Raw genomic sequence first — 26,813 nt, 5'->3', positions numbered from 1 at the left:
CGTTGTGCTAACACCATAAAGATACATTCAATTACTGATCCCTCTGGAATCAAAGTAGCAGCCGTAGCTCTGGGTCAGGGTTGGAAGTGCAAACATTTCCTCAGAAAAGGAGAGGGAAGATATCACAATGAAATGTATGTTTATTTCTATAAAATGATGTAAACTGAGACTAAAAAGTGCATATACTATACCATCGGAGCATTCAGTTCTCCTCATAACCTTTTAGAAGTGCAGCTTACAGTTGCTTCGGTCTCTATAATATTAGTCATACTTTTTTCTTCAAGGCACTTGTGGAACTCTTGTCAAAGTAAAGTCTGTTGAAGAGGAAGTAGCAGGATAATCACAAGCACTAGAAGGAGTGTTAGGTGAGGAAAAACAACAATATTCTTCCTACTTCACAACATGCACAATTCAAACCAACAGTGGGATACATTTCAGTGGATTATACTTAGCTTATCAAATGTACACACAATACATGGGCTTTTGTACATATATCTGATGTGGGTGGCGAGGGAGGCCTTCAACTGTGTGATGTTTGAGCTTTATTCTCTATTGTAGATCTGTAATTCACTCAATGTAAATACTGTGGACAGCAAAACCAGTTGACAGCCGAATGGTAAAGGCAAACATCAATACTCTGGATGGATGTGCGCAGGGATTACCATAAACCCTCTAAGTAGTCCTTTCTTGACTGGAAAAACCTTGATTAAAACAAAAGAGGAGATTGATTAATGTGAGTTGAGCATGACAATCTCATACCATCACCACTGTCTTCATTTCCTGTTGGACTGGGTCTATTTTTGAAGTCAAACATTAAACGGGGGCACCAAGTGGGAGAGGAGAGGACACTGTGTTTTGTCTCTTCACATGAATATACTATGACTCTCCTCATTACATAGTGGAGGGAGATTCTCTGCTTCCGGCTGTTAGAGATTCTGTGTAATTGTGTTAATGTCCTTCGGAAATGTTAAATTTGCTCCATAGTTTTAAGCAATGTCTACTATAGTTTCCCCTTAGATTCTATGAGTCAGAGATATGAAAACCCCACTCAGTTAACCCCTTCCAGTACTGTACATATCATGGACATTCTGTTCTGTATCATCCCTCAAATAGTGTGAAGAATTATTGCTGGAACAGATTGTTGCCAGAAAACTGTGTCAACCTCAGATCACTAGTGGCCGACTCGGATCAATCTCCATTCATAGTCAGGGAACTCTTGCTGTGGTGAGCGCGCACACACACACACACCATCAATTAATCCCAGCTCTGTCTCGCCTCTCATGTTTGTCCCCTCCCTCTCCACCCGTTCCCACAATCAGAGGTTGACAGCCCCGGGGGCAACGTTAGCTCATGTGAGCACCCAGGCTCAGGGCCATATATCCACAACAACCCCATCACAAGCAGGGGCAATAGTTATTTATAACTATTATAAGTAATGACACAGGTTACAGAAACATGGCTCAGATCGGTGTGTGAGACACAGGAAAGGTCTATTCTTCACTACCTGTCAAGCTGAGGTCCCAACCCAAGGCACTAGGAGGCAGAGCTTTTTAACAGAGCTGAATGCCCAGTGTAAGGGTCATGATCTACAGTACCAGTCAGAAGTGTGGACACACCTACTCATTCCAGGGTTTTTCTTAATTTTCACTATTTTCTACATTGTAGAATAATAGTGAAGACATCAAAACTATTAAATAACACATATTGAATAATGTAGTAACCAACAAAGTGTTCAACAAATCGAAATATATTTTATATTTGAGATTCTTCAAAGTAGCCACCCTTTGCCTTGATGACAGCTTTGCACACTCTTGGCATTCTCTCAACTAGCTTCATCAGGTCGTCACCTGGAATGCATTTCAATTAACAGGTGTCCCTTGTTAAAAGTTAAATAGTGGAATTTATTTCCTTAATGCATTTGAGCCAAGGGTAAGTTCATTAGAGTTACCAGCCTCAGAAATTGCAGCCCAAATAAATGCTTCACAGAGTTCAAGTAACAGACACATCTCACATCTCAACATCAACTGTTCAACTGGTCAAATTGCTATTAAAGAAACTACTACTAATGGACACCAAAATTAAGAAGAGACTTGCTTGGACACGAGCAATGGACATTGGATCGGTGGAAATCTGTCCTTTCGTCTGATAAGTCCAAATTTGAGATTTTTGGTTCCAACCGCTGTGTCTTTGTGAGACGCAGAGTAGGTGAACGGATGATCTCCGCATGTGTGGTTCCCACCGTGAAGCATGGAGGAGGTGATGTCATGGTGCTTTGCTGGTGACACTGTCAGTGATTTATTTAGAATTCAAGGCACACTTACCCAGCATGGCTACCACAGCATTCTGCAGTGATACGCAATCCTATCTGGTTTGCGCTTAGTGGGACTATCATTTGTTTTTCAACAGGACAATGACCCAACACACCTGCAGGCTGTGCAAGGGCTATTTGACCAAGAAGGAAAGTGATGGAGTGCTGCATCAGAAGACCTGGCCTCCACAGTCACCCGACCTCAACCCAATTGTGATGGTTTGGGATGAGTTGGACCGCTGAGTGAAGGAAAAGCAGTGAACAAGTGCTCAGCATATGTGGGAACTCCTTCAAGACTGTTTGGAAAAGCATCCCAGGTGAAGCTGGTTGAGAGAATGCCAAGCGTATGCAATGCTGTCATCAAGGAAAAGGGTGGCTACTTTGAAGTATCGCAATAATAAAATATATTTTGATTTGTTTAACACTTCTTTGGTTACTGCATGATTCCATATGTGTTATTTCATAGTTTTGATGTCTTCACTATTATTCTACAATGTAGAAAATAGTAACATTTTAAGAAAAACCCTTTGACTGGTACTGTATATTAAGCCAAAATTACAAGCATTTTTATTGTCAGTACACCAAGGTAAAGCCCAATCAATACATCAGACTCCTCACTTGAGAGTTTCTATTTGAAACTTTAATCATGTATAAATAACAGGCCAGTCAACAACCACTGATCCATCTCTCCCTAGAGTATCTGTCTGTGGCCATTCATAAAATGTGTACTTCTAGTTAATTAATCTCTGGCATGTTACAGTGACGCTGTGAGGCCGAAGGGTCCCCTGGCCCTAGGACCGTTACACTTTTGGAGGTAGCAAGGGAAATATGGAATTACTTTATCACTGAGAGGAGAAAGAATGCCTGGTCTCTCCATTTGAAATGAGTTGGCTGTGGGGTAAACAAGACAAGTGATCATCCATATTCTAGATATTAAACACTTGATTTCAGCCTTTACAGATATGTTTAAGACTGATGTCCGAAGGAACAATATACAATATAACTATATTTAACAGCCTTTGTGTTTGAAGCCGAAAGGTTGTAAATGTGTGTAAGGGAATAAAGCATGGGAGCAGCATAGCATGGTTTTTCTTTCTTTGACCCTTTTCAACTAGTATCGCCCATAGTCTACATCCCTTGTTGCCAGCGAAGCTAATTCCTCACCCAGATCATAACCATCCTCCCCGTCCTTTTCCTGGAAGCCTGCAACCACACAGAGAGCACCACATTAAGACAGACCAGCAAAAACAAGGGAAATAGCCTTGAAAGTGCAATTGAAAATAGTTTTGGGGTTAATGTTCAGAGCTGAACGTGCATCAGTGCCCTGAGGCTAGAGTCATGTATAGAGAAACATTAATGACTAAACTCTCCATATATGGTCATATTGTACTACCTGAGGCCCTAACTGTGTTGAAGTCAATGGTCCTCAGCATGTCTGCCACATTTGCTGTGTTGATGACAAAATGGGCCATGCTCTCGTAGCCCGGCTCTGGACATTCCATACTGGACACCTTGGCAGTGGTGCTGATCCTTAAAAGGACACAGTGGTGAGGTCACAGTTCAGAGACAAACAAATAGGAGGTGACAGACAGCGATGGGTAGCAACGTTCTCTGTACCCCTGTGGCTGGTAGTGACGCAGGCTGGTTGGGTCTGCTCGATAACTCTACAGGTGGAGAGCTCCATTATAATGTATTAGCTATCAGCAGCCAGCAATCAGACATAACTTCAAATCACACGCATCTTCTATGCAGTTACTTTAGCTTTACAGTCAATGCAATTGGTGTGTTTGTGTTAGTGAATGTAATGCAATTTGTGACTTTCCAGCTAAACACCCCATATGAAGCAGAATGGAACACTAAACAGACAAAAACAAGAATTTGACTTACTGTTTAAATATATCCTTGATGCTCTGTGGAGAAAAGAAACGATGGGTAGGCTATTACATTTAGTTTAATTTCCAGCACTTCATTTCAGAGGTCAATTAGTGCTATATCTAAACCAGAATGAGTTTAAAACATGCTCATGCCACCATCCTAACACTCGCTGCTAGCGCTACCTGTAAACTGGTTGACTAAACCAACGACTTGCAAGCATGAACATTGAGGGAGGTGAATAAAGAGACACTTCAGTTACGAGCTTTACTCAATCTGTAGCTCTTTATAGAGCCAGGGACCTGAGTGGAGGAGAGGAGTAGAGCCAGGGACCTGAGTGGAGAGGAGTAGACCAAGGGGCCTGAGTGGAGGAGAGGAGTAGAGCAGGGGCCTGAGTGGAGAGGACTGCTGGATGGATGGGGACATGAATGGTACCATCTATCTCTCCTCTAGCTGGGGTTTTAACTACCATCTGTCTGCAGCAGGAGCACGTCATCCAACCTGGCTCTGTTCCAAGGACAGTATTGATGGCCAGGAGGCCAGAGGTCAAAGAATGAGGCAGGTGTCAGTAAACGACAGCAAAAAAAACAACGTTATTAATTTGTTGCCAGCAGTACAGTTACAGTCATGAACGGTCTGGATAACATAAAACCGCCAAACCAACTCTGCTAGGGCAAGTAAATTCATAAATTATTCACTCAGACAGGAGTGTTCTGAAATCGGAGTAGATAGCCAGAATTAACCATGTCCATTGAGAACGCAACAACTATACAGCTAAAATGATGTGAACAACCAAGTCAAAAGAAGTTGGGTAGTTAGATAGCATATAGTTAATATTCTGCTTGGCAAGTTCGATGTATTATTAGTAACCAACTAACGTTAGATAACTAGCTAACACACCGGTAAATACTGCTGTGTAACGCTAAGCTGTTCGTAAGGATAGCGTAGCTAACTAACTGTCAGCCAACATAACGTGTAACGTAACTTATTTGAAAAGTCATGACTGTTTTACATTGCTCAACATTTTATTTACATTTGTCATAATTAGTTAAAACAATGAATTTGAATGCACTCTCGTCAGACTTCGCCTGCATTTTTTCCGGCATTTTTTCAATTCTGAAAACGTTGTGAGGCGACGCCCATTTTCTGAAGAATTGCATTATGGGCCCCTAAGAGCACGGAAATGGTGTCCACTGCGTGTATACAGTACCAGTCAAAAGTTTGGACACACCTACTCGTTCCAAGGTTTTTCTTTCTTTTTTTAGAAACTGTTTTCCACATTGTAGAATTATAGTGAAGACATCAAAACTAGGAAATAACACATATGGAATCATGTAGTAACCAAAAAAGTGTTAAATAGTTCAAGTAACAGACACGTCTCAACATCAACTGTGCAGAATTGCTGCAAAAAAAACTACTACTAAAGGACACCAATAAGAAGAAGAGTCTTGCTTGGGCCAAGAAACACGAGCAATGGACATTAGATCGGTGGAAATCTATCCTTTGGTCTGATGAGTCCAAATTTGAGATTTTTGGTTCCAACCGCCGTGTCTTTGTGAGACGCAGAGTAGGTGAACGGATGATCTCCGCATGTGTGGTTCCCACTGTGAAGCACGGAGGACGAGGTGTGATGGTGTGGGAGTGCTTTGCTGGTGACACTGTCTGTGATTTATTTAGAATTCAAGGCACGTTTAACCAGCATGGCTACCACAGCATTCTGCATCCCATCTGGTTTGCGCTTATTGGGACTATCATTTGTTTTTCAACAGAACAATGACCCAACACACCTCCAGGCTGTGTACAGGCTATTTGATTAAGAAGGAGAGTGATGGAGTGCTGCATCAGATGACCTGGCCTCCACAATCACCCGAGCTCAACCCAATTGAGATGGTTTGGGATGAATTGGACCGCAGAGTGAGGGAAAAGCAGCCAACAAGTGCTCATCAACTCCTTCAAGAATGTTTGGAAAAGTATTCCAGGTGAAGCTAGTTGAGAGAATGCCAAGAGTATGCAAAGCTGTCATCAAGGCAAAGAATGGCTATTTTGAAGAATCTCAAATATAATATATACAGTGGGGAAAAAGTATTTAGTCAGCCATCAATTGTGCAAGTTCTCCTGGCGACTGGTGGTTCTGGCAGATCCTGGCTGACTGGCGGATCCTGGCTGAATGGCAGATCCTGGCTGAATGGCAGATCCTGGCTGACTGGCGGATCTGGAAGACCCTGGCTGACTGGCGGCTCTGGCGGATCCTGGCAGACTGGCGGATCTGGCGGATCCTGGCTGACTGGCGGCTCTGGATTCTCCATGCTGACTGGTGGCTCTGGCTGTTCCATGTTGACTGGCGGGTCTGGCTGCTCCATGCTGACTGGCGGCTCTGGCTGCTCCATGCTGACTGGCGGCTCTGGCTGCTCCATGCTGACTGGCGGCTCTGGCTGCTCCATTCTGACTGGCGTCTCTGGCTGCTCCATGCTGACTGGCGGCTCTGGCTGCTCCATGCTGACTGGCGGCTCTGGCTGCTCCATGCTGAATGGCGGCTCTGGCTGCTCCATGCTGACTGGCAGCTCTGGCTGCTCCATGCTGACTGGCGGCTCTGGCTGCTCCATGCTGACTGGCGGCTCTGGCTGCTCCATGCTGACTGGCGGCTCTGGCTGCTCCATGCTGACTGGCGGCTCTGGCTGCTCCATGCTGACTGGCGGCTCTGGCTGCTCCATGCTGACTGGCGGCTCTGGCTGCTCCATGCTGACTGGCAGCTCTGGCTGCTCCATGCTGACTGGCGGCTCTGGCTGCTCCATGCTGACTGGCGGCTCTGGCGGCTCCTTGCAGACTGGCGGCTCTGGCGGCTCCTTGCAGACTGGCGGCTCTGGCGGCTCCTTGCAGACTGGCAGCTTTGGCGGCTCCTTGCAGACCGGCAGCTCTGGCAGCGCTGGACAGGCGGGAGACTCCGGCAGCGCTGAACAGGCGGGAGACTCCGGCAGCGCTGAACAGGTGGGAGACTCTGACAGCGCTGGAGGGGAGGAAGGCTCTGGCAGCGTTAGACAGGCGGGAGACTCCGGCAGCGCTGGAGAGGCGAGGCGCACTGTAGGCCTGATGCGTGGTGCTGGCACTGGTGGTACTGGGCCGAGGACACGCACAGGAAGCCTGGTGGTGCGTGGAGGTGGTACTGGATAGACCGGACCGTGCAGGCGCACTGGAGCTCTTGAGCTCTTGAATGCTCTCGGTCGCCCTGCCAGTGCGGCGAGGTGGAATAGCCCGCACTGGGCTATGCAGGAGAACCGTGGACATCGTGCGCAAGGCTGGTGCCATGTAAGCCGGCCCAAGGAGACACATTGGAGACCAGATGCGTAGAGCCGGCTTCATGACACTTGGCTCGATGCCCACTCTAGCCCTGCCGATACAAGGAGCTGGTATGTACCGCACCGGGCTATGCACCCGCACTGGAGACACCGTGCGCTCCACAGCATAACACAGTGCCTGCCTGGTCTCTCTAGCCCCCCGGTAAGCACAGGAAGTTGGCGCAGGTCTCCTACCTGGCTTCGCCATACTCCCTGTGTGCCTCATCCCAATACATTTTTGGGGCTGACTCTCGGGCTTCCATCCGCGTCGCCGTGCTGCCTCCTCATACCAGCGCCTCTCCGCCTTCTCCGCCTCCAGCTCTTCTTTGGGGCGGCGATATTCTCCTGACTGTGCCCAGGGTCCTTTACCGTCCAAGATTTCCTCCCATGTCCAGAAATCTGGATTTCGCTGCTCCTGCTGCCGCTGCCTGTCACTACGCCGCTTGGTGACACTGGGACCAAAGTAACAAAGCCTACCATCAGTAACACACTACGCCGCCAGGGACTCAAATCCTGCAGTGCCAGACGTGTCCCCCTGCTTAAGCCAGTACATGGCCAGGCCTGTCTGAAGTTTGATAGAGAGCATTTGGATGATCCAGAAGAAGATTGGGAGAATGTCATATGGTTAGATAAAATCAAAATAGAACTTTTTGTTAAAAACTCAACTCGTCGTGTTTGGAGGACAAAGAATTCTGAGTTGCATCCAAAGAACAACATACCTACTGTGAAGCATGGGGGTGGAAACATCATGCTTTGGGGCTTTTTTTCTCCAAAGGGACCAGGACGACTGATCCGTATAAAAGAAATAATGAATGGGGCCATGTATCGTGAGATTTTGAGTGAAAACCTCCTTCCATCAGCAAAGGCATTGAAGAAGAAACGTGGCTGGGTCTTTCAGCATGACAATGATCCCAAACACACCGCCCGGGCAATGAAGAAGTGGCTTCGTAAGAAGCATTTCAAGGTCCTGGAGTGGCCAGTCTCCAGATCTCAACCCCATAGAAAATCTTTGGAGGGAGTTGAAAGTCCGTGTTGCCCAGCAACAGCCCCAAAACATCACTGCTCTGGAGGAGATCTACATGGAGCAATGGGCCAAAATACCAGCAACAGTGTGTGAAAACGTTGTGAAGACTTACAGAAAACGTTTGACCTCTGTCATTGCCAACAAAGGGTATATAACAAAGTATTGAGATAAACTCTTGTTATTGACCAAATACTTATTTTCCAACATAATTTGCAAATAAATTCATTAAAAATCCTACAATGTGATTTTCTGGATTTTTTTCTCATTTTGCCTATCATAGTTGAAGTGTACCTATGATGACAATTACAGGCCTCTCTCATCTTTTTAAGTGGGAGAACAAATTGGTGGCTGACTAAATACTTTTTTGCCCCATTGTATTTTGATTTGGCGACTTTGAAGAATATATTTTCATTTATTTAACATTTTTTGGTTACCACATGATTCCATATGTGTTATTTCATAGTTTTGATGACTTCACTATTATTCTACATTATTCTAGATAATATTAAAAATAAAGAAAAAACCTGGAATGAGTAGGTGTGTCTAAACTTTTGACTGGTACTGTACTTCGTACTTTGGTGAATTTATTACGACATCCAGTAGCTTTTAGCATACTAACTCTATCTATACTATGACCAATAAGCATACTACATAATGAATTTACATCACAAATAGTATGGTTAGTGCGGTTAGTATGTGTATTCGAACACAGCTAACATATTTTCCTTTTCCTTTCTGTAACATGATTCTAATCTGTGCAAGGTTGATGGTCACTAGACTTGTATGCTAGACCAGAATGTTATGGACAGTTCTCCTATCTGCTGATAGTGTTGTTGCCAGTCTAAAGGTGTCTGTTCCGAGGACACACTGGTTATTATTCTGTGAGACTGTGTGATTCACTGCTTTGTGTTATGTCTTTAGTTATGTGTTTCCAGAACATATGATGACGATATGAGGGCCCGTTTAGAGAGGCTCGTGAGACATCTGCTCTGCTTTCGTGCTGGAGGTATCTCCCTGTTGCAACTTGTATTAAACCACATATATTTTGGATTTACTTTACCAATGACTGCTCTCCCTTTCACCTGGAAATTCCTCTTTACAGTGTGCGATCAGAGAACCACAGGACCAGAGTTCCCATAGACATTGATCACACAACTGATCCTATTACAGTACTTTGTTGAGGGTCCCCTGACTCATAGGCTACCTGTAGGGCTACTGATCCTAAGACAGTGAAACATTAGCTACCTGCAGGAACACTGATCCTCGTCCAGTTTACAAGGGCTGAAACAGGCAACTTTTCTGCTCAAGAATTTACATCTAAAGTTACATCTGACCATTATTCAATTCCATTACATGACATACTGGTACATACCCTAGGTCCAGTTACTGAGGCCAGACAGTGTACCTAGGTTCAGTGCTAGTGTTCCATCCATAGTGCTTACCTGTAGGAACACGGCCATCTGTGGTTCCTCCATGGACTGGATGGCTGTCTCCACCAGCTTGACGGCTCCCTCCAGGTGGTCTCCGTGGCGACGCATGAGGGAGCGGATGTAGTCCAGCTTGTCATCCTGCTGGCGGCTGATCATACCCACCAACTCCTTCTTCCTCTCCTCCAGGATGGCATACAGCCCGTCAAACTTATCACACAGACTCTGCTTCTGACAATGGCCATTCTCCTGCACACAGACACCCATTGGTAACACCTAATAAGAACTTGAATAAGCCCTTATACATTTTTTCAATATATATATATTTATTAATAGTTTATAAATAATGTATTAATACTTATTGATGCTAGTTATTACAATACAACAGGTTGTTCACAGTGATGTGTGTGGTGACTCCACAGTGAGCTTTGTGACTGTGAAGTGAGAGGTCTGAGTGGTTGTAGTGGGTAACATTCTAACCTGGATGGACCTGCAGGTCTCCTCCATCTGAGAGAGGAGGGCCTGGATACGGTCGTTCCCAGCCACCAAGATGGCGATGCCGTCACTCAGCTCCGTCTGCAGCCAATCAACATAACATAACATGAAATCTGTACTCACTTCACCAGTGGTCACCAACCCCTAATCCTAGAGGGCTATAGGATATGAAGGCTTTTGTTCCATCCCTCAGCAAGACACTTTAGGTAGTAGTTCACACAATTGTGATGATAGATTGAAGATTTAAATATCGAAAGTGTTGTTTTTTTAACAATGCATAAAACATTAGCTGAAGCTGAAGTTGCTCGTTAACCTTCCTCTTCTGTATATGTAATGAATGATTCATAGTGAGCGAGTGAGCAATGAATGCAAGGCACATTTGTCACCAAAGCCACCTGATGTTATAGTCCATTCAAACATACTTGTTTTAGCTTATGAAAGTAGATACAGCAAATATTTAACGTGTATGTATCATGTTTGTGTGGGTGGCTTCCCCTTCAGTATTACTCAACAGCCAGGCACATTATCCATCCTTAACAAGTGACCTTCACTTTGATATTAGTCACCGTTCACTTGGATCCTGTAGGAGAAAGTTACAGTCTTAGAAAGAAAAGGTGCTATCTAGAACCTAAAAGGGTTATTTGGCTGTCCCCATAGGAGAACCCTTTGAATAACAATACTGAACAAAAATATAAATGCAACATGCAACATTTTCAACAGTTTTACCGAGTTGCAGTTCATATGAGAAAATCAGTCAATTTAAATAAATTCATTAGGTCTTAATCTATGGATTTCACATGACTGGGCAGGGGCGCATCCATGGGTAGGCCTGGGAGGGCATAGGCCCAACCACTTGGGATCCAGGCCAATCTGAATTAGTTTTCCCCCACAAAAGGGCTTTATTACAGACAGAAATACTCCTCAGTTTCATCAACTGTACGGATGGCTGGTCTCAGACAATCCTGCAGGTGAAGAAGCCGGATGTGGAGCTCCTGGGCTGGCATGGTTAGACGTGGTCTGGTTGTGAGGCTGTTTGCACGTACTGCCAAATTCTCTTAAATAACGTTGGAGGCAGCTTATGGTAGATGAATTAACATTAAATTCTCTGGAAACAGCTCTGGTGAACATTTCCGCCGTCAGCATGCCAATTGTATGCTTCTTCAAAACTTGAGACATCTGTGGCATTGCGTTGTGTGATATAACTACACATTTTGGAGTGGACTTTTACTGTCCCCAGTACAAGGTTCACCTGTGTAATGCTCATGCTGTTTAATCGGCTTCTTGACTTGCCACACCTGTCAGGTGGATGGATTATCTTGGCAAAGGAGAAATGCTCAGTAACAGGGATGTCAACAAATTTGTGCACAGAATGTGAGAGAAATAAGCTTTTTGTGTGTGCAGAACATTTTGTCAATCTTTTATTTCAGCTTATGAAACATGTGACCAACACTTTGCATGTTGCATTCATATACAGTAGCATTCATATACAGTATGTTTTTGGTTCTTTTTCAGTTCCATATACAGTGCATTCACACAGTCTCACAGAATAATAACCAGTGTGTCCTCAGAACAGACACCTTTAGACTGGCACCAACACTATCAGCAGATAGGAGAACTGTCCATAACATTTATACCTGGATCTCGCAGCTAGCTAGCTGCTATCCGTGTGACTATCGGCTGACATCGATTCCGGAGCAAACATCAATTATTCCAGAGCTAGCCAGCTGAAGTTCCATCAGTCACTCCTGGGCTACAATCACCTATCCGGACCCGTTTTACTGCCAACGCGGAGCCCCACCGGGCCTTCACAACTGGACTACTGATGTTATCTGCCTGAGGGAGTTATTCAGCTGGCTCCTCCGTCACGACATTCCCTGAACGCCCATCTGCGGTCCGCTAATCGTTAGCTGTCTTACCGGCTGCTATCTGAATAGACCTATCGGACAATTTTTTCTTCTTCTTGGGCCTCTACAACTATATCATTTTTTTTTTTTGCGAATTGGATTGATCCCCTCTACCACACAGAACCCCACTAATCCTACCGACGGAAACACACGAGGTGACTAAAAACAGACCTCCATCCTATGCTAGCTTGCTACCGATGGCCCGGCTAGCTGTCTGAATCGCCGTGACCCCAACCAACCTCACTGGACCCTTATGATCACTCGACTAAGCATGCCTCTCCTTAATGTCAATATGCCTTGTCCATTACTGTTCTGGTTAGTGTTTATTGGCTTATTTCACTGTAGAGCCTCTAGTCCTGCTCACTATACCTTATCCAACCTATTAGTTCCACCACCCACACATGCGATGACATCTCCTGGCTTCAATGATGTTCCTAGAGACAATATCTCTCTCATCATCACTCAATACCTAGGTTTACCTCCACTGTATTCACATCCTACCATACCTTTGTCTGTACATTGAAACTTGAAGCTATTTTATCGCCCCCAGAAACCTCCTTTTACTCTCTGTTCCAGACCTTCTAGACGACCAATTCTCATTGCTTTTAGCCGTACCCTTATCCTACTCCTCCTCTTTTCCTCTGGTGATGTAGAAGTGAATCCAGGCCCTGCAGTGCCTAGCTCCACTCCTATTCCCCAGGCGCTCTCTTTTGATGACTTCTGTAACCACAATAGCCTTGGTTTCATGCATGTTAACATTAGAAGCCTCCTCCCTAAGTTTGTTTTATTCACTGCTTTAGCACACTCTGCCAACCCGGATGTTCTAGCTGTGTCTGAATCCTGGCTTAGGAAGACCACCAAAAATTCTGAAATTTTCATCCCAAACTACAACATTTTCAGACAAGATAGAACTGCCAAAGGGGGTGGTGTTGCAATCTACTGCAAAGGTAGCCTGCATAGTTTTGTCCTACTATCCAGGTCTGTACCCAAACAATTTGAACTTCTACTTTTAAAAATCCACCTCTCTAAAAACAACTCTCTCACCGTTGCCACCTGCTATAGACCACCCTCTGCCCCCAGCTGTGCTCTGGACACCATATGTGAACTGATTGCCCCCCATCTATCTTCAGAGCTCGTTCTGCTAGGCGACCTAAACTGGAACATGCTTAATACCCCAGCCATCCTACAATCTAAGCTTGATACCCTCAATCTCACGCAAATTTTCAATTAACCTACCAGGTACCTCCCAAAGCCGTAAAAACGGGCATCCTCATAGATATCATCCTAACCAACTTGCCCTCTAAATACACCTCTGCTGTCTTCAATCAAGATCTCAGCGATCACTGCCTCATTGCCTGCATCCTAATGGGTGAGAGGTCAAACAACCTCCACTCATCACTGTCAAACGCTCCCTGAAACACTTCAGCGAGCAGGCCTTTCTAATCGACCTGGCCGGGGTATCCTGGAAGGATATTGATCTCATCCCGTCAGTAGAGGATGCCTGGTTATTTTTTTAAATGCCTTCCTAACCATCTTAAATAAGCATGCCCCATTCAAGAAATTTAGAACCAGGAACAGATATAGCCCTTGGTTCTCCCCAGACCTGACTGCCCTTAACCAACACAAAAACATCCTATGGCGTTCTGCATTAGCACCGAACAGCCCCCGTGATATGCAGCTTTTCAGGGAAGTTAGAAACCATTATACACAGGCAGTTAGAAAAGCCAAGGCTAGCTTTTTCAAGCAGAAATTTGCTTTCTGCAACACTAACTCAAAAAGGTTCTGGGACAATGTAAATGTCATGTCTTGTTATGTCTGTTCCTGTCCTTTCTCTTCACTCTGTCTCTCTCTGCTGGTCTTTTTAGGTTACCTTCTCTGTCTCTCATTCTTCAGCTGTTCTACATCTCCCCTAACTAGCTCATTCACTCTTTCCCACCTGTTCTCTCTTCCCCCTCTGATTAGGTCTCTATTTCTCTCTCTGTTCCTGCTACTTTCAGTGTCTGATTCTTGTTTGTGTTTTTGATGCCAGAAGCAAGCTGTCGTCTCGTTTGCTTCCACCTTGTCCTATCCTGTCGGAGTCTGCCTGGCAGGTGCACCCTGCACTATACTAACGTTCTTTTTGTTCCGTTGACAACGTTGGAAGAGGATTTATGCCATTCCTGTTTTTCATTAAAGAACTCTGTTTTCTGTTAAAACCGCTTTTGGGTCTTCACTCAAGTACATAACAGTAAAGCCCATCGAGAATAAGAACACCTCCTCCCAGCTGCCCACTGCACTGAAGATAGGAAACACTGTCACCACTGTTAAATCCACTATAATTGAGAATTTCAATAAGCATTTTTCTGCGGCTGGCCATGTTTTCCACCTGGATACCCCTACCCCGGTCAACAGCACTGCACCCCCCACAGCAACTCGCCCAAGCCTTCCCCATTTCTCCTTCTCCCAAATCCAGTCAGCTGATGTTCTGAAAGAGCTGCAAAATCTAGACCCCTTCAAATCAGCCGGGCTAGACAATCTGGACCCTTTCTTTCTAAAATTATCTGCCGAAATTGTTGCCACCCCTATTACTAGCCTGTTCAATCTCTCTTTCGTGTCATCTGAGATTCCCAAAGATTGGAAAGCAGCTGCGGTCATCCCCTTCTTCAAAGGGGGACACACTCTTGACCCAAACTGCTACAGACCTATATCTATCCTACCCTGCCTTTCTAAGGTCTTCGAAAGCCAAGTCAACAAACCGATTACCGACCATTTCGAATCTCACCATAACCTCTCTGCTATGCAATCTGGTTTCAGAGCTGGTCATGGGTGCACCTCAGCCACGCTCAAGGTCCTAAACTATATCTTAACCGCCATCGACAAGAAACATTACTGTGCAGCCATATTCATTGATCTAGCCAAGGCTTTCGACTCTGTCAATCACCACATTCTCATCGGCAGACTCGACAGCCTTGGTTTCTCAAATGATTGCCTCGCCTGGTTCACCAACTACTTCTCTGATAGAGTTCAGTGTGTCAAATCGGAGGGTCTGCTGTCCGGACCTCTGGCAGTCTCTATGGGGGTGCCACAGGGTTCAATTATTGGGCCGACTCTCTTCTCTGTATACATCAATGAGGTCGCTCTTGCTGCTGGTGAGTCTCTGATCCACCTCTACGCAGACGACACCATTCTGTATACTTCTGTCCCTTCTTTGGCCACTGTGTTAACAACCCTCCAGGCAAGCTTCAATGCCATACAACTCTCCTTCCGTGGCCTCCAATTGCTTTTAAATACAAGTAAAACTAAATGCATGCTCTTCAACCAATCGCTGCCTGCACCTGCCCGCCTGTCCAACATCACTACTCTGGATGGCTCTGACTTAGAATACGTGGACAACTACAAATACCCAGGTGTCTGGTTAGACTGTAAACTCTCCTTCCAGATCCTCATCAAACATCTCCAATCCAAAAATAAATCTAGAATTGTCTTCCTATTTTGCAACAAAGCATCCTTCACTCATGCTGCCAAACATACCCTTGTAAAACTTACCATCCTACCAATCCTCGACTTCGGCGATGTCATTTACAAAATAGCCTCCAATACCCTACTCAACAAATTGGATGCAGTCTATCACCGTGCCATCCGTTTTGTCACCAAAGCCCCATATACTACCCACCATTGCGACCTGTAAGCTCTCATTGGCTGGCCCTCGCTTAATACTCGTAGCCAAACCCACTGGCTCCATGTCATCTACAAGACCCTGTTAGGTAAAGTCCCCCCTTATCTCAGCTCGCTGGTCACCATAGCATCACCCACCTGTAGCACGCGCTCCAGCAGGTATATCTCTCTGGTCACCCCCAAAACCAATTCTTTCTTTGGCTGCCTCTTCTTCCAGTTCTCTGCTGCCAATGACTGGAACGAACTACAAAAATCTCTGAAACTGGAAACACTTATCTCCCTCACTAGCTTTAAACACCAGCTGTCAGAGCAGCTCACATATTACTGCACCTGTACATAGCCCACCTATAATTTCGCTCCAAACAACTACCTCTTTCCCTACTGTATTTATTTATTTATTTTGCTCCTTTGCACATTCTTCCACTGCAAATCTACCATTCCAGTGTTTTACTTACTATATTGTATATACTTTGCCACCATGGCCTTTTTTTGCCTTTACCTCCCTTATCTCACCTCATTTGCTCACATCGTATATAGACTTGTTTCTACTGTATTATTGACTGTATGTTTTTTTTACTCCATGTGAAACTCTGTGTCGTTGTATGTGTTGAACTGCTTTGATTTATCTTGGCCAGGTCGCAATTGTAAATGAGAACTTGTTCTCAACTTGCCTACCTGGTTAAATAAAGGTGAAATAAAAAAATAAAAAAAACAAATCAGAAAGTATTCAGATCCCTTGACTTTTTTACATTTTGTTATGTTACAGCCTTATTCTAAAATGGATTAAATAAAACAAATCTGCATCAATGTACACACAATATCCCCTAATGACAAAGCGAAAACAGGTTTTTAAAAATAAAAAACATAAAAACCTTATCTACATAAGTATTCAGACCCTTTGCTATGAGACTCGAAATTGAGCTCAGATGCATCCTGTTTCCATTGATTAACTTTGAGATGTTTTTACAACTTGATTGGAATCCACCTGTGGTAAATTCAATTGATTGGACATGATTTGGAAAGGCACATAGCTGTGTATATAAGGTCCCACAGTTGACAGTGCATGTCAGAGCAAAAACCTAGACATGAGGTCGAAGGAATTGTCCGTAGAGCTCCGAGACAGGATTGTGTCGAGGCACAGATCTGGGGAAGGGTACCAAAAAATGTCTGCAGTATTGAAGGTCCCCAAGAACACAGTGGCCTCCATCATTCTTAAATGGAAGAAGTTTGGAACCACCAAGACTCTTCCTAGAGCCGGCCGCCTGGCCAAACTGAGCAATCGGGGGAGACGGGCCTTGGTCAGGGAGGTCCCCGAGATCCCAATGGTCACTCTGACAGAGCTCCAGAGTCCCTCTGTGGAGATGGAAGAACCTTCAAAAAGGACAACCATCTACGCAGCACTCCACTAATCAGGTCTTTATGGTAGAGTGTCCAGACGGAAGCCACTACACAGTAAAAGGCACATGAAAGCCCGCTTGGAGTTTGCCAAAAGGCATCTAAATGACTCGCAGACCTTGAGAAACAAGATTCTCTGGTCTGATAAAACCGAGATTGAACTATTTGGCCTGAATGCCAAGTGTCACGTCTGTAGGAAACCTTGCACCATCACTACAGTGAAGCATGGTGGTAGCAGCATTATGCTATGTGGATGTTTTTCAGTGGCATAGACTGGGAGACTGGGACTGGGACTGGGAGTCTAGTCAGAATTGAAAGATAAATGGAGCAAAGTATAGAGAGATCCTTGATCCAGAGCACTCAGGACTTTAGACTGGGGTGAAGGTTCACCTTCCAACAGGACAACAATCCTAAGCAAACAGCCAAGACAACGCAGGAGTGGCTTCAGGACAAGTCTCTGAATGTCCTTTAGGGCCCCAGCCAGAGCCTGGACTTGAACCCGATCGAACATCCCTGGACAGACCTGAAAATAGCTGTGCCGAGACGCACCCCGTCCAACCTGACAGAGCTTGACAGGATCTGCAGAGAAGAATGGGAGAAGAAGACTCGAGGTGCCACAGGTGCTTCAACAAAGTACTGAGTAAATGGTCTGAATACTTTTGTATATGTGATATTTCAGTTTTTTATTTTTAATAATTTTGCAAGAATGTTTAGAAACCTGTTTTTTCTTTGTCATTATGGGGTATTGTGTGTAGATCGATGAGGGGAAAAAACTATTAATGAATTTTAGAATAAGACTGTAACGTAAGAAGATGTGGAAAAAGTCAAGGGGTCTGAATACTTTCCGAATGCACTGTATATACAATCTTAGTTGTCGTCGTGCCAGCAGGTTGACAGGGTCGTGTGTGTGTGTGTGTTTTTGTGTGTGCGGTGAGATGAAACCCTGCAGGGTAGCCACAACTCAACACATCTGTCTGCTATCACTACACTTAGCACGCAAAGACAAACCACACACACACACACGCACACACACACGCACACACACACACACACACTCACTCACTCACTCACTCACTCACTCACTCATTCACTCACTCACTCACTCACTCACTCACTCACTCTTTAGATAAGGCAGATCACATACACACACTGGCTCTACACTTTAAATAACATTCAAATCTCTCTCTGGGGGACATAATGAATACAGACAGTGACTATACGTAAGGTGTTAAATTGGATAATTACTTTTCAGTAAAAGGACTATATAACAGACAGACAGACTACCAGAAAGGAAGACAGACAATAGAGATATTGAGTGACATCACAATCAGACCCTTGGTCTTGACTCATGGTACTCCATTACCTTTTGTCTCTTGTAGACATTCTGCAGGGGGGCTACCTCACAGTCCTTGTGCTGGCCAAACACTTTACACATTGAGCAGGTGGGCGTCTCACAGCTCAGGCAGTAGATGTTGATCTTCTCCTCGTCATGCTCCTCACACATCAGCTGCTGCTGCTCCACCTTGGTGGGGTTCAGGGGCCTGCAGGGACACAGAAGTAAAGGGACATCCTCTTAGAAACACACACACAAGCACACATCCGGACACACACCAATGTGCATACGCACACACACTTTATTTGGCTCTTCTGTCAATGGAACAGGAAATGGGAGCAACTCTCAAGGCTTCAGATAACCCAGAAGGCATTGGGGGAATTGTACTACTATTGACCATTCATATTTTCTCTAGAGGAATAGCCTACACATAGATATAGAACAATTTACACATTTGCTAAAAGGCATCAAGGAATATCATGTTGAGGGAAACTAGATAGATTGCTCATATAGCTCAAATCGGTGTTAGAGAACCAAAAACACTTCCCTTGATGTAACAATATAATCTTTCATCTTTATTGTGTCAAGACAAGGCCTGAACAAGCTGTGATATTACTGCTACAGGTTTCTAAATGATATTAACACTGGAAAAGACTGCCACCCAGTGGCCTTCTATATAAAATTGGAATGATAAAAGTTCCTGGCCTTACGTTCAACCCTGGTCTTACATTCAACCCTGGCTTAACTCTTACCCTAACCCCTCTAAATACGGCTCCCCCACCTCCAAATTCCCAATTTAACCTGTGCACCACATGATATAGTGAAAAATATCAGATATTCACTAGGATAACCCAGTGCCACCGACACGGCCTGTTACCAAGGGCTGTGGGTTCTCCTTCTCCGTGGCCAATGTGAGTAAGATATTTAAACATGTTAACCCTCGCAAGGCTGCCGGCCCAGACGGCATCTCTAGCCACATCCTCAGACCATGCGCAGACCAGCTGGCTGGAGTGTTTACGGACATATTAAATCTCTCCCTATCCCAGTCTGCTGTCCCCAAATGCTTCAAGATGGCCACCATTGTTCCTGTACCCAAGAAAGAAAAGGTAACTGAACTAAATGACTATCGCCCCGTAGCACTCACTTCTATCATCATGAAGTGCTTGGAGAGACTAGTCAAGGATCATATCACCTCTACCTTACCTGTTACTCTAGACCCACTTCAATTTCCTAATGGGCCACCCCGAGGTGGTGAAGGTAGGAAACAACACCTCCACTTCACTGATCCTCAACACTGGGACCCCACAAGGGTGCGTGCCCAGTCCCCTCCTGCACTCCCTGTTCACCCATGACTATGTGGCCAAGCACGCCTCCAACTCAATCATCAAGTTTGCAGATGACACAACAGTAGTAGGAATGATTACCAACAATGACGAGATAGCCTACAAGGAGGAGGTGAGGGCTCTGGGAGTGTGGTGCCAGGAAAATAATCTCTACTCAACGTTAACAAAACAAAGGAGATGATCGTGGACTTCAGGAAACAGCAGAGGGAGCACGCCTCTATCTACATTGACGGGACCACAGTGGAGAAGGTGGAAAGCTTCAAGTTCCTTGGTGTACACATCCCTGAAAAACTGAAATGGTCCATTAACACGACAGTGTGGTGAAGAAGGCGCAACAGCGCCTCTTTAACTTCAGGAGGCTGAAGAATTTTGGCTTGTCACCTAAAACCCTCATAAACCTCTACATATGCACAATCGAGAGCATCCTGTCGGGCTGTATCACCACTTGGTATGGCAACTGCACCACCCGCAACCCCAGGGCTTTCCAGAGGGTGATGCGGTCTGCCCAACGCATCACCAGGGGCAAACTACCTGATCTCCAGGACACCTACAGCACCCGATGTCACAGGAAGGCCAAAAAGTTCATCAAGGACAACAACCAACTGGGCCACTGCCTGTTCACTCAGCTATCATCCAGAAGGTGTGGTCAGTACAGGTGCATCAAATCTCGGACAGAGAGACTGAAAAACAGCTTCTATCTCAAGGCCATCATACTGTTAAATAGCCATAAATAGCACATAGAGGCTGCTGCCTATATACATAGACTTGAAATCAATGGCCACTTCAATAAATTGAATACTAGTCCCTTTAATAATGTCTACATATCTTGCATTATCCATCTCATATGTATATATTGTATCCTATAGTCTTCTACTGTATCTTATTACAGTGGGGCAAAAAAGTATGTAGTCAGCCACCAATTGTGCAAGTTCTCCCACTTAAAAAGATGAGAGAGGCCTGTAATTTTCATCATAGGTACACTTCAACTATGACAGACAAAATTAGAAAAAAAATCCAGAAAATCACATTGTAGGATTTTTTATGAATTTATTTGCAAATTATGGTGGAAAATAAGTATTTGGTCAATAACAAAAGTTTATCTCAATACTTTGTTGTATACCCTTGGTTGGCAATGACAGAGGTCAAACGTTGGCCCATTCCTCCATGCAGATCTCCTCTAGAGCAGTGATGTTTTGGGGATGTTGCTGGGCAACACGGACTTTCAACTCCCTCCAAAGATTTTCTATGGGGTTGAGATCTGGAGACTGGCTAGGCCACTTCAGGACCTTGAAATGCTTCTTACGAAGCCACTCCTTCGTTGCCCGGGCGGTGTGTTTGGGATCATTGTCGTGCTGAAAGACCCAGCCACGTTTCATCTTCAATGCCCTTGATGATGGAAGGAGGTTTTCACTCAAAATCTCACGATACATGGCCCCATTCATTCTTTCCTTTACACGGATCAGTCGTCCTGGTCCCTTTGCAGAAAAACAGCCCCAAAGCATATGGTTTCCACCCCCATGCTTCACAGTAGGTATGGTGTTCTTTGGATGCAACTCAGAATTATTTGTCCTCCAAACACGACGAGTTGAGTTTTTACCAAAAAGTTCTATTTTGGTTTCATCTGACCATATGATATTCTCCCAATCTTCTTCTGGATCATCCAAATGCTCTCTAGCAAACTTCAGACGGGCCTGGAGATGTACTGGCTTAAGCAGGGGGACACATCTGGCACTGCAGGATTTGAGTCCCTGGCGGCGTAGTGTGTTACTGATGGTAGGCTTTGTTACTTTGGTCCCAGCTCTCTGCAGGTCATTCACTAGGTCCCCCCGTGTGGTTCTGGGATTTCTGCTCACCGTTCTTGTGATCATTTTGACCCCACGGGGTGAGATCTTGCAAGGAGCCCCAGATTGAGGGAGATTATCAGTGGTCTTGTATGTCTTCCATTTCCTAATAATTGCTCCCACAGTTGATTTCTTCAAACCAAGCTGCTTACCTATTGCAGATTCACTCTTCCCAGCCTGGTGCAGGTCTACAATTTTGTTTCTGGTGTCCTTTGACAGCTCTTTGGTCTTGGCCATAGTGGAGTTTGGAGTGTGACTGTTTGAGGTTGTGGACAGGTGTCTTTTATACTGATAACAAGTTTAAACAGGTGCCATTAATACAGGTAATGAGTGGAGGACAGAGGTGCCTCTTAAAGAGGAAGTTACAGGTCTGTGAGAGCCAGAAATCTTGCTTGTTTGTTGGTGACCAAATACTTATTTTCCACCATAATTTGCTAATAAATGCATTATAAATCCTACAATGTGATTTTCTGGATTTGTTTTCCTCATTTTGTCTGTCATAGTTGAAGTGTACCTATGATGAAAATTACAGGCCTCTCTCATCTTTTTAAGTGGGAGAACTTGCACAATTGGTGGCTGACTAAATACTTTTTTGCCCAACTGTATATGCCTCTCTGACATTGCTCGTCCATATATTTTTTAATTATTAATTACATTACTTTACTAGATTTGTGTGTATTGGGTATATGTTGTGTAATTGTTAGATATTACTTGTTAGATACAGTTGAAGTCGGAAGTTTACATACACCTTAGCCAAACACATTTAAACTCAGTTTTCACAATTCCTGACATTCAATCCTAGTAAAATTTCCCTGTCTTAGGTCAGTTAGGATCACCAAGTTTCTTTTAAGAATGTGAAATGTCAGAATAATAGTAGAAAGAATGATTTATTGCCCTTAAATTGTTTAACTTGGGTCACATGTTTCGGGTAGCCTTCCACAAGCTTCCCACAATAAGTTGGGTAATTTTGGCCCATTCCTCCTGACAGAGCTAGGGTAACAGAGTCAGGTTTGTAGGCCTCCCTGCTCGCACACGTTTTTTCAGTTCTGCCCACAAATTTTCTATAGGATTGAGATCAGGGCTTTGTGATGGCCACTCCAATTTCTTGACTTTGTCCTTAAGCCATTTTGACACAACTTTGGAAGTATGCTTGGGGTCGTTGTCCATTTGGAAGACCCATTTGCGGCCAAGCTGTAACTTCCTGACTGATGTCTTGAGATGTTGCTTCAATATATCCATATAATTTTCCTACATCGTGATGCCATCTATTTTGTGAAGTGCACAAGTCCCTACTGCAGCAAAGAACCCCCACAACATGATGCTGCCACCCCAATGCTTCACGGTTGGGATGGTGTTCTTCGGCTTGCAAGCCACCCCCTTTTTCCTCCAAACATAACGATGGTCATTATGGCCAACAATTCTATTTTTGTTTCATCAGACCAGAGGACATTTCTCCAAAAAGTACGATCTTTGTCCTCATGTGCAGTTGGAAACTGTAGTCTGGCATTTTTATGGCGGTTTTGGAGCAGTGGCTTCTGCCTTGCTGAGCGGCCTTTCAGGTTATGTTTTACTTGTTTTACTGTGGATAAAGATACTTTTGTATCTGTTTCCTCCAGCATCTTCACAAGGTCCTTTGCTGTTGTTCTGGAATTGATTTGCACTTTTCACACAAAAGTACGTTCTGTCTCTAGGAGACAGAACGCATCTCCTTCCTGAGTGGTATGACGGCTGAGTGGTCCCATGGTGTTTATACTTGCGTACTATTGTTTGTACAGATGAACGTGGTACTTTCAGTCGTTTGGAAATTGCTCCCAAGGATGAACCAGACTTGTGGAGGTCTACAGATGTTCTTGGCTGATTTCTTTTGATTTTCCCATGATGTTAAGCAAAGAGGCACTGAGTTTGAAGGTAGGCCTTGAAATACTTCCACAGGTATACCTCCAATTGACGTCAACTAGCCTATCAGAAGCTTGTAAAGCCGGGACATCATTTTCTGGAATTTTCCAAGCTGTTTAAAGGCACAGTCAACTTAGTGTATGTGCACTTCTGACCCAATGGAATTGTGATACAGTGGATTGTAAGCGAAATAATCTGTCTGTAAACAATTGTTGGAAAAATCTCTTGTGTCATGCACAAAGTAGATGTCGCAACCGACTTGCCAAAACTATAGCAATGTTAACAAGAATTTTGTGGAGTGATTGAAAACGAGTTTTAATGACTCCAACCTAAGTGTATGTAAACTTCCGACTTCAACTCTATTACTGCACTGTCGGAGCTAGAAGCACAAGCGTTTCACTGCACCCGCAATAACATCTGCTAAAAACATGTATGTGACCAATAAAATGTGATTTGATTTGATCTATGGTACTCACAACCAACTCCCAGATACACACGTCTGTATCTGTGTCAATGCCACAAGACGATGGTTCTCCTGTTTACCGCTCCATCGCGGCAGGGATAAAGTGTGCTAGTTACAGCAACAGTATGGAGGACACCGCCAGAGACTGATGTTTCTATATTCCTGGTTTGTTAACATTGCACAGCTGATGAACACACACAGATGCGCTAGTGCCACCATTAGAGTAAAATCAGATGCCTCGGTCTTTGCACCACTGACTGCCTAGGGCCTGTTGCATGAGAGGTGAAACTGGAAGCAATATTTCATGGCTGAGTTCACATAGGGTTGTAGCAGTACTACACCTCTTGTGCTCATGGCTTTTGTTGACATGCCATGTCCTTAAGTCAATAGAGGTCAGCACCGCAGAAGTGTGTGTTGTATGGCAAAACTGTATGGATAACGTTGACATTTGGTGAGCATTCTGGTTCTAGTGGATGCTTACAGAAGCCAGTCACGTACCCATCACAGACCCAGACACACACCACTGACCTGCTGGACTCTTCTTGTTTGTAGATGTCTATGATGTTCTCTACTAGCAGGTTCCTCTGTAGGCCATACACACCATGGCGGTCCAACACTGCCTCATGACGACATGATGGGCAGCGGAAACGACCCCTTGTGGACATGGACTTGGACCCCCGAGACTGCCACAGGGGGTTTGCAGCCTGGGAGGGGAGGGGGGAAGGGATGAGGAGGAGAGGGGGTAGTGGAGTCAAATGGTAAAGCATCACTCTCACTGGGGGTGTTGAAGGGTTAAGGGAGGATATGGACAACAGCTGTTTGACACAAACATGTTGTCTACTCAAGAGGAAACCAAAATATGATACTGCACTGTGCAGTGCTTAAGACTGGGTACAGACTTAAACACTGAGTTACAACATACCTCTTAAAGGTCCTAAAGGTGACATGATATCAAGAAGACTAACCTTGTTAGATACTTTAACCAGGATGGACCCAAAACAAATGTTCAAGTCAGTCAGTGTGAGGGACCTTTCACACAGAAACTAAAGTTTATCTACAGAGCCACTGATCCATCCACCCACCGCTAAATATTGAGCCTCCACAGTCAATACTTTATGATAAAGACCTCAAAATAAAGGGATGAAGGCTTGACACTATAGACTGCTATGAATATTGAGGAAGGCTAAATGGTTCACACCAACTTCCATAAATACATCTAATGTATCCTGTCATGATCTGTGATAAGTAGACCATTGGAATACTGTTTATACTCTCCACTAATGGCCTGGGCCTGAAAGGCAGACCATGTTACAACCTCTCCTAAAGGACTGAGGCAGCTGTTGGAGTCTCCCACATCTGAATGGCTCCTCCAGTTCAAACAGTGACCTGAGGGTTTCAACAGGACCAAAGATATATGCAGGGGATATATGCAGGCCAATTTGTTTCTTGAGCGGATGGTCGGAGGGCTGGCCCAATGATCTTAACTGCTAGCTACCTGCCACACCATAAAACATGTACTCCGCTCAGCACCTGTAAAAACTTGAATCATGGCTCCAAAATCACAGATCAATGCTGGACCACTAACTGACCACACATGGCCTCAGGACAGGAGAGTGATGCAAAAAAACGTCCGCCCCCCCTCTTACCTGGAAGACGTCATTGGCACACTTCCTGCAGAGGTTGTGCTGGCAGGGCAGTATGACCACAGGCTTGGTGAACATCTCCAGGCAGATGGGGCAGATGAGCTGCTTCTCCAAGTTATCCATGGTGCTAGACTCCCCGAGTTGCCCAGGTTTGTAGCCCAGTGCAAAGTTCATCCCAAACACTGGTCTGGAACTGACACTGTGAAGCTCTCTGAAGGTCTAACGCTCTATGAAGCCTTCAAGAAGAAAGAACTGGGAACCTTCCCGTGCCTCTCTTCTCGATCTTTCTGTCCCTCTATCACTCTGTCCCTCGATCTCTCTGCCTGTCTCTCCTCCAGCGTAAAGACCCTCCCTGCCATGGAAATATATTTAGCCTTTGTTTGTTATGGGTCAGGTTACTAACCAAATTGCATGCCACTCTGGACCATGGGATTCCTAACCCCAGACCCACAGCACAAACCAGGGGTGTGTTAGAAGAGAGGAGGGAGAGAGATTCCTCTGTCCATTTTTATGTCTGCAGTAAACTGATTGGAAGACAGACAGGCAGGCCCGTGCAGGCACACACACACACTGGAATATTCAGTAGGGTGGGGGTGTATTAGAGGCCCCTGAGTCACTGGGCATGAGAGGGATAGCTGGTGCCGATGACGAGGCACTAAAAATGTAACATAACGTCAGTAACACAACACCAATCTAATCCCTGCTTAACGCAGGCCAGTCCGGAGGCGGTCACTCACTGCTATTGGCATCACAACAAACACGACTCCACTCCACACTACATGATGTTGTGCTACTAGTAAATTAGTCAAAACCATTACTTGAGCAATGGGCAACAACTATAAGGCGTCCTACCGGTACGTTATTATCAATAGATACCCTAGGG

General features: G+C 44.8%; 1 protein-coding gene across 1 annotated transcript; it reads right to left on the bottom strand.

Annotated features, from left to right (window-relative positions):
• Window positions 1–187: 187 nt before the first annotated feature.
• Window positions 188–26,250, bottom strand: LOC135505936 (tripartite motif-containing protein 54-like). The gene is made up of 9 exons (XM_064925194.1): window positions 25,934–26,250; window positions 24,816–24,991; window positions 18,775–18,952; window positions 10,444–10,539; window positions 9,979–10,212; window positions 4,196–4,218; window positions 3,702–3,838; window positions 3,473–3,511; window positions 188–701 (listed from the first exon to the last, which is right to left on the bottom strand). Exons 1-9 carry the CDS (start codon window positions 26,102–26,104, stop codon window positions 673–675), a joined length of 1,083 nt encoding a protein of 360 aa, XP_064781266.1. The 5' UTR covers window positions 26,105–26,250; the 3' UTR covers window positions 188–672.
• Between the last annotated feature and the right edge of the window lie 563 nt (window positions 26,251–26,813).

This window comes from Oncorhynchus masou, chromosome 19 (genome assembly GCF_036934945.1).
Source record: "Oncorhynchus masou masou isolate Uvic2021 chromosome 19, UVic_Omas_1.1, whole genome shotgun sequence".
Lineage (NCBI taxonomy): Eukaryota > Metazoa > Chordata > Actinopteri > Salmoniformes > Salmonidae > Oncorhynchus > Oncorhynchus masou.
This window is presented reverse-complemented; position numbering and strand designations above follow the sequence as displayed.